This window comes from Epinephelus fuscoguttatus, linkage group LG13 (genome assembly GCF_011397635.1).
Source record: "Epinephelus fuscoguttatus linkage group LG13, E.fuscoguttatus.final_Chr_v1".
In the NCBI taxonomy this organism is placed as follows: Eukaryota; Metazoa; Chordata; class Actinopteri; order Perciformes; family Serranidae; genus Epinephelus; species Epinephelus fuscoguttatus.
In genome coordinates, this window is record NC_064764.1 from 984,557 (window position 1) to 1,004,530 (window position 19,974).

Below are 19,974 nucleotides of genomic sequence, written 5' to 3' on the forward strand. Positions count from 1 at the left end.
GATGAGGAACTCCATATGTTTGATGCTGAGCGGGCGAAAAGAGAGGCTGAATGCACAGAATGGGATTCAGTGCTACTGCTACCATCGTTGGGGAGATATATCATCAGGAGGAAAAGCGCAGCAGAGAGTGCATCACAAGGAGTGAAGTTGCGTCTTCTTTTCCTCGCAGATGATGGTTCGGGTTCATTCTCTCCTGTTGCGTGGTAAGTGTGGTCCATTCGCAAACTTTATAACTAAAAAAACTTTTCACTACTCTCCATCGATGAACTACTAACACTCTCTGCTGTTTCCTCCTTCTTCTTCCTTCCGCTGTCTTCGTTGGTTCATTTATACACGCAAAACGCATTCTCTGGCTGGCTAGATCGTCCGCTTGGTCTGCCGTACATACATGGTGGCGCAAGATGGCGACCTCTCTAAAGCAAGGCCCTTGCTATATATATATATATATATATATATATATATATATAAAAGCATAATTATAAGGCTACGAAAACCAAACGAATTTTATTTTATAGCGATTATACACTTATATAAACATATTAATGGGTAGAATATTCAGATTCAGATTCAGATTGACAGTAAACCAAATACTACACACTGGCCATTTAACATAGGGACCAATATTAAAAAGGTTTTTGCGGCAGCTGAACATGACCATACAAACTCATCACATATGAAAGGCCTTATTTTCACAGTAAAAGAGGTAACCAGTTTCATCATAGTATGACTGTTAGCTGAATAATACTCACCTGATGACCTTTAAAAATGTTTTATAAGGCTAACTTTTAAAGACAGTAAAATTAGATTAAATGCGTATTTATGTCATCCCTGTTACTGACATATCCAATCCTGTTACTCTGGAAAAGTAACAGGATTGACAGTAACAGGGTTGAAAATTTCAAGATAATTTGTTCATTGCTATGTAAAACAAATGCTGCGCACATGCAGTGTGCTTTGAAAGGCAATTACCGCTGGGGCGGCTGTGGCTCGGAGGTAGAGCGGGGTCGTCCACCAATCAGAACATCAGCAGCTTGATCCCCAGCTCCTCCTGTCTGCATGCTAAAGTATCCTTGAGCAAGATACTGAACCCCAAATTGCCCCCGATGGCTGTTCCATCGGTGTGTGAGTGACTTAAAAAAAGAATGAGTAGCAGGTGGCACCTTGCATGGTAGTCTCGGCCACTAGTGTATGAATGTGTGTGTCAATGGGTGAATGTGACTCGTAGTGTAAGAAGCGCTTTGAGTGGTCTGATGACTAGTAAAGCACTATACAAATGCAGGTCCATTTTAACATTTACCTGTAGATACTGATTGTATTATGAGAATTAAATAAGATTAGATTAGATTTATATGTTAAAAAACAGTAACAGGATTGATGTTTATGATTGTCCCCCCTGGTCAAACCTTAATAAAACATCAAAAATAGCATATCAGAGATGAGAGAAACTTACTTGTCATTAAGCTGTTAGTATCCAAATTCAGAGATGATGCAACTTCCTGTAAATCATGTAAAATCTGGAATGTACTATTATTTTACAAAGGTTTTTCGGTTAGGGTAACAGGGTTGACATAAAAGACATAAAATTAGGGGACACCAATATATTGATAAATACTTATTATTATTATTATCATTATTATTTTTTTTTTTACTGTAACAATAAGATCAGACCTAAAACAACATGTAAATGTGAACATTTTAACATTTTGCCTACATTTTACAATGTAAAAGTCCTGCTGGAGTACAGTCATAGGGAGGAACAGGCCAAAAACCTCACCCTCATCAGCATAAGTAATTTTAATTATTTAAAATGCTATTTAACTGACTTTAATTTGATGTCATATTGAGGACAAAAGGCATCTGTGAAAGATACATCCTTGGATGCGCTGGGACACATCATCAGTGATGTTTCTGAGATCCTCGGGTGTTTCGGGTCTTTCAACATCATACACCCTCCCTCAGGTGACGCAGCCAGGGTTGATCAGACCCTGGCTTGTGTCCCAGTTCATCCTGATCCAAAGCCGTCTGGAGGCTTGCTCTGCTGCTTCCATGGTGGACTTGATGGCTTTCCTTTTTGCGGCACCAACAATGCCAAGTAGCGTGTAGACCCTGCACAGTGAATGGCCCATGAAGCCTCTGCACCCCACTTCAATGGGCTCACAGCGCACCCTCCAGCCACTTCTCTGACACTGTGCTCCACCAGCTCCTGGTATTTGGACCGCTTCCACTCTTACGCTTCCTCCATGCAATCCTCCCAGGGAACTGTCAGTTCAGTGAGAAGCACCTGCCGCGAAGACACTGGTGAGAGACAAAATCTGGCCTCAGGCACCTTGTTGTGATGTAGTCTGGGAACTTGAGTTGTCTCCCCAAGTTGACCTGCAGCTCCAGGTCCAGCGCTGTGGTGAGAAGGCTGGTTATGGACTTGGATTGTGTTGGTGGCTGCTCCCCAGCCCTGATTAAGGTGATGGTGTTCTTGGCATGTTGTTGCTTATTGTTGTTCTTGGCCACAGACCAGGTCACCTTCCTTTCCATAGGCATAGAAATGTAATGTTATACTATTAAATTACATAATTGTTTGTTGTTATAGTAATTTTATGACTGATTATTTCTTGGGGACACAAAAGGCACCAATTCCATGGAATGACCCCCTCACTGATTCAATAGAAGATGCAATTTGTCCCATATTTTTGTGTACACCCTACTCTAGTGCATAAACTATATTTTCACATGCTTGGAATGACACGAGAAATATTAAACTAAAAAAGTTTCACGAGACATAGCACATAAATATCAAATCAGAATTTGCTTCTTGTATCTTTCACTCAGCGTCATCGTTGCCATGGTTATGTAGACACCAGTAGTGGCTGCTGGTCTTTCAAGGAGGGGAAGCTCATTTTCGGCCTACATCATAAAATGTGTCTGTTTATTTATACGTAAATTCTGCCCTCTGGGGCTGCTGCGCGAGGCTAGTGTGACCGCCTGTGAGTGCTTTGGGACAGTGGAGGGGCTCACAGCAGCACCCGCTGCTCGTTGGGGACAGCAACTGCAGAGTGACAGAAGTCAGAGTCTCCTAACACGAGTACAGTCTCCAATAACACCAGAAAAAGATGCTAGATTTGTCGCTAGTCGTTTTTAACAAAGAAAAAGTCACTAAGAGGATTGGAAAAGTCTCCAGATCAACTCGGAACAACGGAATGGAACTTGAAAAATGCTCCGGTGCTGGTTTATATCGCTGATTCGCTCATTTCGCTGTCAATCAAAAAGGGATTCAGCCTCAGACAGATCATTCAATCATCATGCAGAAGCCCAGCGTCCAGGCCAGACCCCCAGAGACGCTGAGCGTCCGATGGACGGGACAAAACCAAGCATTTATCCAATGACTGTCTAGTTTCGCTGCAGTGGAACAACCCACTCTATGCTTCCCCACTGAAGTCTTTGGACGCTGAGCTTCCACTGTTTAATGCACTGTGACGCTATGGGAATGAATGAGAAGAAAGTCACGTCAGTGACCTGTGATAAGTAGCTGATTCTGAACAAAAGTTGAACGCGTTCTAGCGCATATTTAGTCAGTGAAATGTAAACACAACAGTACATATTTGACCACTTATTTTTTGACATTTTAGGGGAAGCTGAGCTTCCCTTGCAGTCTTAGAGCAATTGCCACAAGTGGCAACCTCTAGGGCTGACAACTGAGGGCAATGTGGAAGCGCCAAAAACTGCAATTCATTGACTGGCTGAGGGTTAATTATTTTTTTATTTTTTTTAAAGTGGAAGCCAGGATGGCGGTGCTATGAGGAGACCGATGTGAACTTCTCTGTTGGACAAATTTGAGGTTTTGTAATGTGACAACTTGAATGTTTGAACTTTGGACTGAAATAGTGACCAAGTAAGTGACATAGTATCTTTACAACAAGTACCAGGCACTGTTGTGAGTGGACAAACACAACATTTAGAAAAAAACAAGGTGGTAAAAGTTTGAGTCATGGCTAATTGTTAGCTAGAATGTCTACTGATACCACCCAGTGACCAGCCTACAACAATGCTGTCAGAAACCTCTATGGAGCTGAACGTACCAGGCAAGGAAAAATTAGGATAAGTAACCCAGAGGGCAAGGCAGATTTACTTTCTCCCCCACCTGCCGACTCTCTTCAAACCTGTCAACAAAAGGAAGAAGTGAGAGGGTAACAGCAATGGTGACAGTAGTAACAGCAGCGCAGACATCTTGACAGCAATCCAAGAGCTCTCCAACAAACAAACAGATGAGACAACTTCTAAACACATTGAAAAACTGTCCTCTAAAGTGAACAACTTGGGTTGGATATAAACAGACATGAAAAAATTCTGAAACACATGGAGTCAGCAATTGAAGATTTGAAAAAAGAAAACCGCATGTTAAGGGCACGTGGAGCTGATTGTAAACACTACAGCTGGAGATGGGCTTTGAAACTACATGGCCTGGAAGAGGAGGCCAACAAAGACATCAGAAAAAAATTGTGATTGATATTGTTGGAAAAGCTGCTCCCAGTCTTCAGGAATATCTTGAGGAGGGGATGACATTGCCCATCGACTTGGCCCAAGAAGATGGGATGGATCCCCCAGGTTGATTTTTATGCTATTTGCTCCCCGTCATCTCCACGATGATGTGTGGAAAATGTCAAAGGGTGCCAATATCTGCGGGAACATAATCTGCGATTCACCGAGGCACTGAGTCCTGAAGACAACGATGCAAGAGAGAAACTCTGGCCCCCTTTGAAAAAAGCAAGAGAAGAAGGGAAAAAAAGCTTCCTTCCTTGGCCCCTTTGCTCTGATTGACGGAAAACAATTGACCACATGGACATTTAATGACTTTTCACACACCATGGATGTTTAGGCTCACGCACTTGAGATGCTCACATTTTAACATCACGGTTGAGCAATATGGACCATTCTCTGGACTGGAGAATTAATTTAAGTGCACTTACTGTAAACAGTGTCTACATTCCATACTGCGAACTACAATTGGATGTTATCTAATGTCATTTTCATGATACAACATAATACATTTTCTGTTTTCGTTTTCAGAAAACAAAAGAAATGAGTGATCTTACTAATATTACTGTGACCAATAGGCTATGGATATGTTAATTAAATCTTTTGGATGTTTTAACTGCAGATGCAGATTTTGTGTCTAAGTTGAATAATAACTTTAGTTGATATGCGTATGATTTTCACTAAATAACGAAATTTTAAAAAGGCGTCAGTTACTGATATTTATTTGCTGTAAGAGTTATCCTTGTTGAGTCATTATGTGGTGCCACATACCTTATTTCTTGTCACTATTTGTTCATTATATTCTATTGGTCATCTATTACTCTTTTTCTTTCAAAGGAGACTTAAAACACACACACACACACACACACACACACACACACACACACACACCTTAAAGTTCTAGTCTTCTTTTTACTTGAGAGCTTGTAAGTTTTATTTACTGTTTTACTATTTTTTATTTTTCATTTTCAGAAATCTTTTTTTAATGGATTTTAAGTTAAATTCTCTATCTGTTATGTCATTGAATGGGGTATTCGTGAGGCAGTGAAGAGGAAAGCCACCTTTTTATTTTGTAAAAGAAGTGAGGCTGACTTAATACTTCTTCAGGGAACATATTCTTGTGAGTCAGTTGTAAAATTTTGGAAGGGACAGTGGGGCAGTGGAATTTAAAGACACTTTTTTGGGGAGTTTTTTCTTATCCGCTGCAAGGGTCCAAAGGACAGAGGGATGTCATATGCTGTAAAGCCCTGTGAGGCAAATTGTGATTTGTGATATTGGGCTTTATAAATAAAATTTTAAAAAAAATTTGAATTTATTGTAGTCATGGTACTAACCATTCTGCTGGGGTCTCAATTTTCTTCATAAATTTAAAGGGGATATTTTAGAAGTAATTCAAATGACAGCAGGTGGATTACAATCACACTAAAGCAAGATAATTCAATTTTCATTGTGTGTAATATTTACGGTCACAATTCTCATGCCTCCATGAAGATACCTTTTTTGTGAGATAACTTCAAAACTTAATGAGCTCTTATATACTGTATTTCTGTTACCCTCCTGCAGAGTACATCAGGTTACCTCTTGTGAGTATCTGGCAAAGTCCTTATCAGACCATGCAGCCTTGTTAGTTACAATCCCTGCATCCACACAAGGTGCCAGACGTAATAGATGGAGATTTACATCACATCTGCTTAATGATTCGGAAGTATGATTAATAGGGAAATCAGCTCATTTCTGGACATAAACCAAAATACAGCAAATCCTAACATTGTATGGGACGCCATGAAAGCTTGCCTCAGAGGACAAACAATAGCATACACCTCAGGTAAATGTAAAAAATATAAAGAAAAAATCCAATCCCTGGAAAATAAGATAAAGGATTTAGAAAAACAGCATGTTCAGTCGCAGGATAGTAATGTTCTCCAACAACTCAAATCTAAACAGCTGGAATATAATATGCTTAACACACACACAAGACAGAAAATGCAATAAAAAGAATGAAACATAAATACTATGAACAAGGAGACAAAGCGGTGAAACTTTTATCTGGGCAGATTAAAAAGGAGGAGACGAACATGACAATATACACAAATAAAAAAGATGATACATTCACTAGTATTCCTAGTGAGATTAATGAGGCTTTCCTGAGCTATTATAAATCCCTATACACATCACAAGGATGTAATCATACAAACACTGAGCATTTCTTAGACAAGCTTGACCTCCCTGCACATCAGACTGTAATAAAGAAACACTAGAAGGCAGTATTACAAAAGAGGAGGTGACAAAAGCCTTGTCACTACTGGCATCTGGAAAATCACCAGGTCATGACGGATTCCCCATGGAATTCTTCAAGGTATTTTGTCCCAAATTATTAGAACCCATGCTTGCCATGTTTAATTATGCCATAGAGACAGGTAACATCCCAGAGTCGTTAGAACAGGCACTGATTATTGTATTGCCCAAGCCAGGCAAAGATCCCAAACTGTGCAGCTCATACAGGCCTATTTCAATTCTACCCAGTGACTATAAAATGTTCTCTAAAATCCTTGCTCTGCGACTTGAAAAGATTCTTCCTGATATCATAAACATGGACCAAACAGGATTTATTTAGAACAGATCATCAACTGACAATGTAAGAAGATTTTTTCATATAATCCATGGCTCCAGATCTGACCTAAACCCATGTGTTGCTGTGTCACTCGGCGTGGAAAAAGCTTTTGACCGCGTCGAGTGGCAATATTTGTTTGAGACCATGGAAAAATTCAGTTTAGGTCCCAAATTTATTAGCCTGGTCAAGCTGCTCTATAGACACCCTACAGCACAGATACAAACCAATAAGGACATTTCAAACAGATTTGTTTTATCACGCAGTACTAGACAGGGCTGTTGCCTTTCGCCTCTATTATTCGCTGTCGCTATCGAGCCGTTGGCAGCAGCTATAAGATCTAACCCGGCTATTCATGGTATACAAAGTGGTGACTGTGTCCACACTTTATCTCTTTATGCAGATGATATTTTAGCATACCTCTCGAAACCAGATGAATCTATCCCAGCTCTGGTAAACATATTAAAACACACTGAATTTGGCACGATCTCAGGCTGCAAGATTAATGTAAATAAAAGTGCAGTTATGCCTCTTAACGCCGGTGCTAACGCTCGCCCTCCTGGTACTCTGTTTCAATGGTGCCCTAATCACAACACCTAAGTAGGACTTAAAGTTTCAAATGGGGTGCAAAATACATTCTCTCTTAACTACACAACATTACTGAAAAAGACAAAAGAGGATTGTAAAAGATGGAATGATTTGCCTTTGTCTTTAATCGGACAAATTAATTGGACAAACCCCAGTCCCTACATCATTTTTCAAACAACTTAACACTAGTCTTACACAGTTTATCTGGAGAAATAAACCACCCAGGATAAAGCTGACAGTATTACAAAGCCCTCTAGAAAAAGGTGGATTGAAAGCCCCTAACTTTGAGTACTTCTACTGGGCAGCACACATTAGAGCAATTTGGATGTGGCAAAGAGAGCAAGCACATCCACCTATGTGGAAACAAATTGAACAACATCATCTAAACAATTTGAAATTGGAGTCAGTACCATATATCAGCTCTTTAAATTCCCTTCTGACTACAACAACAAACCCAATCATTATTCATACATTTAAGATCTGGCAACAACTTCGGAAAAAAACAGGCTGTATTCAAGCTATATATGACAAATCTCCTTTTCACATAAACCCTTCGTTGCCTAAAGCTCTTAGAGATGGTATCATAAAATAGTGGTTCACAAAGGGTATCAAAACTTTTGGTGGTCTGTTCAAAGATGGGACACTTCAGACTTTTGAAGATCTCTCTTTACAGTATGGGCTACCCGGCACTCACTTTTTTAAATACCTCCAGGTTAGGCACTTTATCATCTCAGAACAGGGTGGTCACCTACAATCACTAGGAGAGCTGGCTCTAGATAAACTTGTGTGGGATAAACGGGGTGAGAGGGTTTATATCTTATACTCAGGAATCTTTCAACTCATTGGTTGGAAAGTGTTAGGAGTGAAACGCAAATGGGAAGAAGATCTTGAGTGTAATTTTGAAGAAGCAGACTGGGAAGACCTGTGTACCGGGAGCCAGAACTTCTCTTTTAATACCTGACATAAAATTACACAATACAATCTTAGAATATATTATACTCCTGACAGGCTGCACAGAATTAAGCCTCAGTACTCCCAGTTCTGCCCCAGGTGTAAAACTGAAGTAGGGACATTGATGCACATGTTTTGGGCCTGTTCATGTCTAAACTCCTATTGGGCCTCAATACTCTCATGCTTAACGGCATTACAGGAGTGACCATCCCTGCAGAGCCAAGAGTAACCTTACTGGGTGACACGTCCACGATAAAAATCAATAATAACAAAATTAAATTTATTAGGATTGCCCTTATTTGTTTATTTTGTTTATTTTATTTGGATCCCCATTAGCAGCTGCACAGCTGCTAATCTTACAGCCAATAAGTGTGTAGCCATGCAATGGAAAGATGTACAACCACCTACACTGGCTAGATGGTCTAGGGAACTAGCGTTGTGTATTCCAAATGAAAAGATCAGGAGGGAGGGAGGGATGGGCTGATCTGGTACTTATGTTTATGTTGTTGTTTTTTTTACACCGTGGCATTTTTCAGCTCATGCACTGTTATGTTTAAAAAATACAATAAAGACAATGTTGAAAAAAACAAAAGACAATTTCCTAACCTAAACTCCTACCTTTCAAAACAGAAGAAAATAACTTGGCAATGCCAAATAAAAAGGGCTTCTCACTCCTACTAATACTGCTTTTGTGCTGTATTTACAGTGCTCCACAAAAATGACACAAGAGAAACCTACTAATAATACTGTAACAGACAGGGTGATGTGATGTTATGGGAATGGTTCTGTTACTGTTAAGAATGTGTTCAGCTACAGCAAAAAGTCTGTAGTTACTGAGTTTCCGTAATGTCTGTGAACGTCTCACTCCCAGCAGAGTTATGTGTTTTAGAGGCTGTGAAGCCTGTCAATTAATACTGGCACCTATGTGACCTATGTGAGATACCAACTTGTAATTGGCAGAGGCTTGAGAAGAGCGTCATTGTTAAGGGTTGTTACGTCGCAATTATGCTGCATTTCCGAGCATTGGGAGGTGGGATGTTAACTAGATCCCACCTCAAAGCATTCCAGACGATTGATGTTCAACGTAAACAACAAACATGGAGGACCGCAGACCCAATTACTTACAGTACAGGCCAAAAGTTTGGACACACCTTCTCATTCAATGCGTTTTCTTTATTTTCATGACTATTTACATTGTAGATTCTCACTGAAGGCATCAAAACTATGAATGAACACATGTGGAGTTATGTACTTAACAAAAAAAGGTGAAATAACTGAAAACATGTTTTATATTCTAGTTTCTTCAAAATAGCCACCCTTTGCTCTGATTACTGCTTTGCACACTCTTGGCATTCTCTCCATGAGCTTCAAGAGGTAGTCACCTGAAATGGTTTCCACTTCACAGGTGTGCCTTATCAGGGTTAATTAGTGGAATTTCTTGCTTTATCAATGGGGTTGGGACCATCAGTTGTGTTGTGCAGAAGTCAGGTTAATACACAGCCGACAGCCCGATTGGACAACTGTTAAAATTCATATTATGGCAAGAACCAATCAGCTAACTAAAGAAAAATGAGTGGCCATCATTACTTTAAAAAATGAAGGTCAGTCAGTCCCGAAAATTGCAAAAACTTTAAATGTGTCCCCAAGTGGAGTCGCAAAAACCATCAAGCGCTACAACGAAACTGGCACACATGAGGACCGACCCAGGAAAGGAAGACCAAGAGTCACCTCTGCTTCTGAGGATAAGTTCATCCGAGTCACCAGCCTCAGAAATCGCAAGTTAACGGCAGCTCAGATCAGAGAGCAGATGAATGCCACACAGAGTTCTAGCAGCAGACCCATCTCTAGAACAACTGTTAAGAGGAGACTGCGCCAATCAGGCCTTCATGGTCAAATAGCTGCTAGGAAACCACTGCTAAGGAGAGGCAACAAGCAGAAGAGATTTGTTTGGGCCAAGAAACACAAGGAATGGACATTAGACCAGTGGAAATCTGTGCTTTGGTCTGATGAGTCCAAATTTGAGATCTTTGGTTCTAACCGCCGTGTCTTTGTGAGACGCAGAAAAGGTGAATGGATGGATTCCACATGCCTGGTTCCCACTGTGAAGCATGGAGGAGGAGGTGTGATGGTGTGGGGGTGTTTTGCTGGTGACACTGTTGGGGATTTATTCAAAATTGAAGGCACACTGAACCAGCATGCCTACCACAGCATCCTGCAGCGACATGCCATCCCATCCGGTTTGCGTTTAGTTGGACGATCATTTATTTTTCAACAGGACAATGACCCCAAACACACCTCCAGGCTGTGTAAGGGATATCTGACCAAGAAGGAGAGTGATGGAGTGCTGCGGCAGATGACCTGGCCTGACCGGACCTGAACCCAATCGAGATGGTTTGGGGTGAGCTGGACCGCAGAGTGAAGGCAAAGGGGCCAACAAGTGCTAAACACCTGTGGGAACTCCTTCAAGACTGTTGGAAAACCATTTCAGGTGACTACCTCTTGAAGCTCATAGAGAGAATGCCAAGAGTGTGCAAAGCAGTAATCAGAGCAAAGGGTGGCTATTTTGAAGAAACTAGAATATAAAACATGTTTTCAGTTATTTCACCTTTTTTTGTTAAGTACATAACTCCACGTGTTCATTCATAGTTTTGATGCCTTCAGTGAGAATCTACAATGTAAATAGTCAAGAAAATAAAGAAAACGCATTGAATGAGAAGGTGTATCCAAACTTTTGGCCTGTACTGTACATAGCGATAACCAGGTTCAACTAGATATCGCTATGTAAAGTAATTGGGCATTTACATTTCACCACATATCATCATGGAAAGACACTATAGCAACATATTTTCACACGAACAGCGTGCAGAACGAGTTGTGTTAACATTACAGTGTGTAATGTAACCACATACATGCAGAGAATTATAGTTTCTTGTAGTTGCCCCCCCGGCATAAATGTGCTTTTACGTAGCATGCAGGTGTTCTGGATTCAGAAGTGTGACAGGGATCAGACTGATCAGAGCTTTAAACTCTGCCATGAGGGAGTACAAAAACGTTACTAGGACGAGGGGAGGACATTTCTCCTCAGTTGATAACACGATGATGAGTCAGGCAACTGACTCATTATAAAGAAGACGAGAGAAAAAAAGAGAGAGAGAGAGAGAGAGAGAGAAGCGAGCAGCTGTGGTGGAGTAAGTGAAGAGAGGGAGCGCTGGTAGCGAGAAAGCTGATGAATCAGATCAATAAAACATTATTTTGTGATTTTTTCACAGTGGTTATGTTCTAAAGCACAAACACACCCACACCCCCACACACCTCCGCTCAACACTGAGGCTGTACTACGCACCACCTGATTTGGTCTGAATATTGTCGCCGTCTGGCTGCGTCGCTGCGTTTCTGCTGTCTGCGGGGCTGAGTGTGTGCAGCGCAGCAAAGACAGACAACGGAGTTACGCCGGATTTCCACTGGATGCGTGTCCGTTGCGGAACGGCAGCGCTGGTTATCCGCTGCGTGCTCCGCCGTCCGTCAATACCCACCGGCTGCGTTTGCTGTGCGGTGCGGTGCAGCTCCGCCGGAGCTGCCATGATTAATATCTCCTCGTCCATGGTGTTCACGGGGTGAAATGACGTCTGAAAACCTCTGACCTGTTGACTTCAGGCCTGCCTCTGCCCATTATGTAGTTTTTAAGGTGTAGTGCAGGGAAATATGATCCGCCGTGAACACTGTATTTTATTTTGAAAATTAACCGGATGTTTTAATGTGTTTCTGTGCACGACTTCCTGCCCCGCATGATCTGCTCTGTGCTGAATTGCTGCGTTGTGCTCTGGCGTCTGGCGTCTGCGTATCTGTTGCGGAGGGCTTCGGAGTGCCGGAGCTGTGACGGAGCTGGAACGCAGCACATCCGCAGCCGGTGGAAACACACACATTGACTAGAATTGAATCCTAACGGCTCCGCTGCCGTGCCGGAGCGGAGACGCAACCAACACGCATCTGGTGGAAATTGGTCTTTAGCCTATATAAGTGCCGTAAAAGCTTTGCGAATTAAAAAGCCAAGAAGAGTAATTTATCAATGAGATCAGTGCAAAAGGTGGACAGTATCCAAATGACGAAAAATATTGCCATAAAAATTGTAATTTGCATCACAACGACATAAACAATAGAGCAAAATATGAAACGACAGACATTTTTCTCTCATCACAGGATATGTATCGTCATATCGCACAGCCCTAGTTTCAACATTAAATACGGATCCGGATACAGACGGAGCCTTCTGTCTGTGCTCCGTGTTCATTTCGTCCGTATTTCCGCACGTTTCCATAAAGCTTACGGATACGGGCCAAACAGAGCAGTACCATCAGAAACCGTGGGGGCAGTGTTGCTGTCACTATCTGATATGTAGCTCTAGTGAGACACGAAGAAGAAATAACAATGGCGGAACTATTTCGCCTGAAACGCTGAAAATAAAATAAAAGAGGGAGAAAGGTTTTTCCTACTTTATCTTATGTTGTTATATTTCTCCCTCTCCCCTCGCTGGAAGCTTCGGACCTCCTGCCGCCCACCTCCGCCTTGATTAAACACTGAAAATAAAATAAAAGAGGGAGACAGGTTTTTCCTATTTCATCTTATGTTGTTATATTTCTCCCTCTCCCCTCTCTGGGAGTGTCCGACCTCCCGCCACCCGCTCCGGTCTCAAACACGGAGGCCTCCCTTTCCGCGGAGCCCGCCCGCCCTCCCAGCCCCGCATATGCCCCTGAGGTTCGGGTCTCCCTCTCTGCGGAGCCCGTCCGCCCTCCTGGCTCCGCTCTGCTCCCAGGGCCGACCCTCGTGCCCTCCGACTGGAGTCCCTCTGTTTTTGTCTTTTATGCAAGAGGTACATTATCAATATCTCCTCCACAGTCGCCATGTTTGTTTTTGAGTTTGTTGTTGTTATAAACTTTTGACTCTGGGCTGCCCCCGGTGGATATATTGGTTAACATCCATGCCAACGTAAAGGACACATGGAAGTATGTGGGCAGTGACGGTAACATACGTACGTAAATGGGCCTTTACCTCTCATAATGTGCATCTCTGTGTGCACCACCATTGTTGTGTTAAAGTCACGTTGTTGATTTGCGGTGAGGTCGGGGTAGCTCCACTAGGACCTCCAGCCTCGACGGGCATTTCAATGCATTTTTCCTAGTTGGAGGTCTGAAACTTCCTACCTCCCAGTAGTTAGGAACGCACCATTAAACATTATGCTGCAAAAAACTCCACTCACCTACCCAACATCAATCAAATATCTTCGCTACTTAACAGAGTTATCAAAATACACACACTTATTTACCTGAATCGGGATTTCTTTTTTGCCTGCAGTTACTTACGAACAAAAAAAGTGTAAGTACTGGCTTTGTTTGTGGTAGAAAGGGTGAAAGGAGGGAAGAGCTTCTCTCTGTTGGTGGTTTAAAAACCCTCTATCTTGCAGTAGGCTAATCCAGCAATAGGAATCTTCTTCCGACGGCCCAATCAGCACTCGCCACCTGCTTTGCAACAACCAATCACGCTTCAATACATGCACACACTCTGACAGGAGGAGGGAGCACATCTTAAAGGTCACTGCAGATCAACACAAGGACAATACCAAAAAATAATGACCTGGGTCATAACAAATATTACAAAAAAATATGAAATCCCTAATTTGAAACGAACTGCTTTTTTTCCTTCTAATTTCCATTCTTACTTTATCTATTATTTGTGTTCATCTTTCATTGCAATTTGTTTCAGCTCTCATGTATTGTTGTGTTTGTTTTATATCTTACAGGTTTTTTGTACATTATATTGGTGAATAAAGTTTTTAATTTAAAAAATTATCTTTTTTTTTAAAATAATGATCCCATTTAAATGTTATTAAGGCTTAAGGTTCTGCATAATTAAGGGTGTAGTCATTTTGACTGACAGCCTGTCTGCTCTGCCCAGGACCACCGTTCACTGACCGCTTGATTAAGTTATAATAGGGTCCTATTACGCCTTGGTGTTAAACTTTCGGAGCGTATGGAGTTATAAAGCTTCATGTGCGCTTGATTCTTTTGTGGAGCTTTGTTTACATCCCACAGTAAGACATACATTGATGCAGAAACACCTTCAGCCAGTTTGCATATCGATATTTGTGGCTGCTCCACCACTCATTAGACCTGTCAGTTACAAATATGGCAGAGAAGAAGTGCAATTTTACAGACTGTCTCACACCGACTTGGTTCTCTAACAGAGCAGCTGTCATTACATGCGACAATTACGCACGGCTGTGGCTATTAATAGCGCCCGTGCCAATAATTCATCACATGTAGGCCTACCTGCAAACCATCATCGCGATTGTCATTACGATTACGATATGATAAATTTATAGCTCTTATATTAAAACAGACCTTACAAATTGCTGCCCAATTTAGGATGAAATCAAGATTAAGAACATGGAAATAATGTCTCAAGCGCAAGCTAATTTAAAAGAATGATAATAAATTCCATAAGGTATAGGCCAAATAATTAAGTAGGCTAAGCCTAATTAAGCCTACAAGAAATATTTTAGACAACACAGTGAAGACTGCGAAATGTAACATTATTAACTAATATTGGCAAACCTACAAATAAGGCCTAACTCTAAATCTCATTGTATATTTCATGTCGACCATATCCCATTATTTTCACCCAGTCTATCCGAAGTATTTTGCATCACAGTGGTCCAAGGAGTTATTAGAAACTACTTTTTAGACTCTTGAGTTGTGCTATCTTACTGTCAGTGTCCTATAGTAAATATGAATTTAAGTATATCTCTGATGTAACCAGTTAGAACTGGAAGTGGCAATGAGGTCTGAAAATATAGGCTATTAAAAGTTTCTTGAAAAAGTTCTCACAAGATTTAACTCAAGAATTCCTCCACATAGCCTCCCTGTCTTGCTTCTTCCAAATTTACCAAATAGTTTATTTTGACAGACCAAACATTTTGCCCATGACCGTGATCTGATCTTTTAATCCTTAATAAAAACAGATGCAACTGTTAACTATAATTTACTCTTTTTTTCCATTACATTCATGTTGACAGTAGTGCTGACTTTAAACATGATAAATAAATAAAAAGCACAAATTGGTGCATAAAAATAGCCTGAATGCAGAAAATGAAGTGTCTAACACTCAAAATCTCATGGGGAGGACCCGCTGATCCCCTCTTGATTTTTGTCCCTCAGGGATGGAGCCACTACGAAGGTGTTCTTTATTTCTACACACTGATGGTGGCAACCCAAGTAGACAAGGGAAGCATTTTCGCATGACATCACATACTAATCCTTCAGTTTATTCTGCTTGCTGCATTTGCCATTGGCTGTTCTTGACAAGACCCGCCCTACTCTGCCTCTGATTGGCTACATTGCACTCCTTTACGCGTCTCTCACTTGTTTTGCCCTTTACGATAAACAGTTCAACTGAAAAAATTTTTGCCTACCTGTTTAATGGTTGGCAGTTTTTCTTGTCACTGAGATAACTCTGATTTGACATTAAGTAAAAAAAAATAAATAAATAAAAGTAGCTTTGCAAGTAGCAAGCTGCTTTCGCCATTTTCTCGTAGCTCAGCCGGCTACATTTCTCTGGGGATAGCTTCAATATAGGCTAGTGAAACTTCATTTTGATGTGGAGTAAATGGCAGCTTAGCTCACAACATTGTCCAAGTAGCTTGCCCAACACTGATGTCAACACAGTGCTCGTTGTGGAGTAAACTACTGCGTGTGTTGTTACAGAGGGAGTAGAGATAGAGAGATTATGTAGGGGAGTGATGTCAGACAGGAAACCATAGAGATTTGAGATTTGTCTCAATATTATTTGTGTAAACAGATCGACAATCTGTGTCATCTGTAAATATAATACACCCTCGACAAAAACAAAAATTGTTTTTTTAGGCAAAACTACTTTTCTAATAAAAATGGGTGTGCAAATACACACATTCTGCAAATGTAAAAAATATCAGTGAATCTATTTCATTATTTTACAAATAAATAAAACCCATTCGTGAATACCTTCCTAACATTTGAACAGGTATTTGTGAATCCAGTTTTTATTTGTGAATCTCAATGATACACTTGCAGAGTTGCATTTTATGCCCACTGAATCTTTTCATTTTTTAATTTTTGGAATTTGCTTGTGTGTTTGCAGATTTGTTTCATATTTGTAAAACAGTCTTTTTTGAGTTTACATATATTTTTAAAATTTGTGGAAGGTGTTTCGTATTTACAGATTACACATTACCGCATGGATTGTATATCTTCTCACACCAATAATACTGAGACAAATCTATCTTCATAGGAAACTATCACATGGAGCAGTCCTACAGGGGGACGGCAGAAACATACCCACTGCTGCTTAAACCTGACAGTTACAGTTATATTGATACAAAGTAATGAGGTGTTTGCAGTAATGATGCTGGCACTTAGACCTTGTGTGTGTGTGTGTGTGTGTGTGTGTGTGTGTGTCTGTGTCTGTGTCTGTGTGTGTACTAGCTGTTCCCACAGATTGAGGAAGCCATGGTGCTGCCACTCAGGGAGTCAAGAGACCGATACGAAGAGCTCAAACAGATTGATGATGCCATGAATAAGGTGAGAGGATTTATAGGATTAATTTGCTTTGCCCTCTATGCAGACTGTGACTCGTAACAAGTAATGTTCTCTTCAGGTGCAGAAAAAGAAAAGTGAGAACTTGACCATGGGAGGGAAGAAGAAATAAGACATTTCTGAAGAGGTAGGAAAGAAGAGAACCTGAAGTGCACGGCCAGGCCTCTAACTGGGACAAACACAGATTGTTTTTATAATTCTAATCTGTGTATTTCAGCATCAGCGAGTGTAGAGCACCGGTGTGAAGCAGTGTGACATAAAGTAAATGGAGTCGTCAGACACACTGGTCCATTATGGGCTGAAGGCTTTCCATCACTGTGTCCTCTCCTCCCTTGTTGTTGTTGAGGAGCAGAGGAGCAACAGGATGTATGATGAGGGAAGATCATGGGAATTTCCATTCAGTCACAGAAATGTGATGGATGTGAGATGCGTTACAAACTACTGATGGACTCAAGGACCAGATGGACTATCCAAAGCCTTTTTTAGGGAAATGTCAACATTTGTACTGCACAGCCTACTTCAGTGAACAATATTTAGATACATATATTTTATTGTTTTTTATTTTAGATGTGTTGTTTTTTTATAGATTGTACAGATTTTTAGTGACCTTTACTCATTCCTACAAAATAAATAAATAAAAGGATTACTTTAATTACAGGCATCTGTCTGGACTGTTTGTGTCTCTGCTTATTATTGTTGAACTAAATACTTATTTCATTTCTTATCTGCGACACAGCCTTTTGACAATGGTTTAAGGAATCCAAACCTTTTCTATATTCCATAATACATACACTGTATGAACATGTAATGTTTATGTATCATATTCTGCATATTTATGGCCCATTTACAAGGCTGGATAACTGAACCAACAAAGTCTGCAACTGCTAAAAAACCCTACTCATTCACACAGTCTGTGGTCATTTGATTACATTCAGGAATATACTCCCGTAAACACAGTACTCACTGAAATGAAAAGGGCATCACTAATCACTATTTTATGTTGACAAAGTATTAAGGACTGTGTGTAGAGTCAAAGGGATTGCTCTTTGTGATGACCTCATAGAGATTTTCTCCCCAGCTCTGTAGAGCATTTTAGCAACTTTCAGCTCACTGTTTTGGTTTTATGACCTGAAGCTTTAATGATTTGTATGTTTCAGCCTCAGCGCTCTCGCTAACCTTGTTTCCAGCAGCAGCAGGCAGCTGTGTTCACTGAAAAATTCTGACAAGCTCTGCACTACCTGGTCAGCTGCAAACAACAGACAGACAGTTAGAGACTAGCTGATGAACATAGTGGAACATTAACAGCCAAAAAGACCAATGTAATAATAATAATATAATATAATAATAATATAACTGGTGGAGACCAATGCAGACCTAAACTAGAGACCATCTTGCAATGTGTCACTGCAGCCACAATGCAGTTATCAGTGACTTAAACAAATGTGGGCCAGGGGTCAATCGTACATTCCCTAGTTCCAACCCCCCTGTTTCAGCCCCTTGCTCAGACCGTACCCATCTTCAAACTCAACCTTCATTTTGATTTTAACTACAGGAATGCATCTTACACAGCTGTGATATTATCCCGTTGACAAATCTGTCTATAAACAGAGGCCTGTTTAGACCTGGTATTAACATGCATTTTGAGTGATCCAATCACAAATGGTTTCTGCCGAGACACAGCGCTATTTGCATCAGTGCTATCATGTGTCTCCAGCTGACCACTTGTGCTCAGATTTCCTTATTGCCCAGTGCAGTTAAAACATACACCTTTTTGCTAGCTGCTCTGTAGCATGCTTGCCAGTCATGTTGGAGGTTGTGTTAGTAAATGGACCTGCATTTGTATAGCGCCTTTCTAGTCATCTAGTGACCACTCAAAACGCTTTTTACACTACGAGTCACGTTCACCCATTCACACACACACATTCATACACTGGTGGCTGAGGCTACCATACAAGGTGCCACCTGCTACTCAGTTTTAACACACTCACACACCGATGGAACAGCCATCGGGAGCAATTTAGGGTTCAGTACCTTGCTCAAGGATACTTCAACATGCAGCCTGGAGGAGCCTGGGATGGAACCGCTGATCTTTCGATTGGTGGATGACCCGCTCTACCTCTGAGCCACAGCAGCCCCCTGGGCGTACAGCTGGAAATATTGCTGTCAGCAGAATTTAACATGTCTCCTTCCATAGGCCAACTTGACATAAAATGGTCAAGTTATGGAGCTTTTAGTGCACTGTCACCAAAACAACCACCACATCCTGCACGCCCTTGTCACGAATGCATCAAGATGCATTAGTGTTTACACTATAAAAGACATGTGGTCAAATATGTCCCGGGCCACCTCAGCAAGTGGTTAGAGTGATCGGATCACATTGCTTCTTGGTGGTTGTTTACACTTGTATTTAGCGCTGTCCGCTTGAGATTGGATCAGCCAGAATGTATGTTAATACCTGGTTAATACCAGGTGTCCATATACTTTGTTTGCTGTGGTATTCTTGATAATTTGGACAATTTAGCATGAAAGAGGTTGATTTAAAGGTCCCATATTGTCTTGTTTATAATAAAGCAGCTATAGGTGCTATATAAAAACTGTCAAGAGTATCAAAATGCTCAGTCAGAAACTGTCTGCCTTGAAATGAGCCATCAGGACTTGTGAAGTTGTGATGTCACA

The 19,974-nt window shown here is 41.0% G+C and overlaps 1 protein-coding gene across 2 annotated transcripts in view; it reads left to right on the plus strand.

The window, feature by feature from the left end:
• pde9aa (phosphodiesterase 9aa) overlaps nt 1–17,933 on the plus strand; it is a 101,604-nt gene extending 83,671 nt beyond the window's left edge. Inside the window, exons 11-13 of one of the 2 annotated variants that reach the window (XM_049594872.1) lie at nt 17,188–17,283; nt 17,360–17,425; nt 17,516–17,933. In XM_049594872.1, coding sequence (XP_049450829.1) covers nt 17,188–17,283; nt 17,360–17,410 — 147 coding nt within the window. In that variant the 3' untranslated portion in view covers nt 17,411–17,425; nt 17,516–17,933. Of the gene's footprint in view, nt 1–17,187; nt 17,284–17,359 lie in introns of both variants that reach the window. The other variant, XM_049594870.1, reaches the window with a different exon arrangement.
• The last annotated feature ends 2,041 nt before the right edge of the window (nt 17,934–19,974 follow it).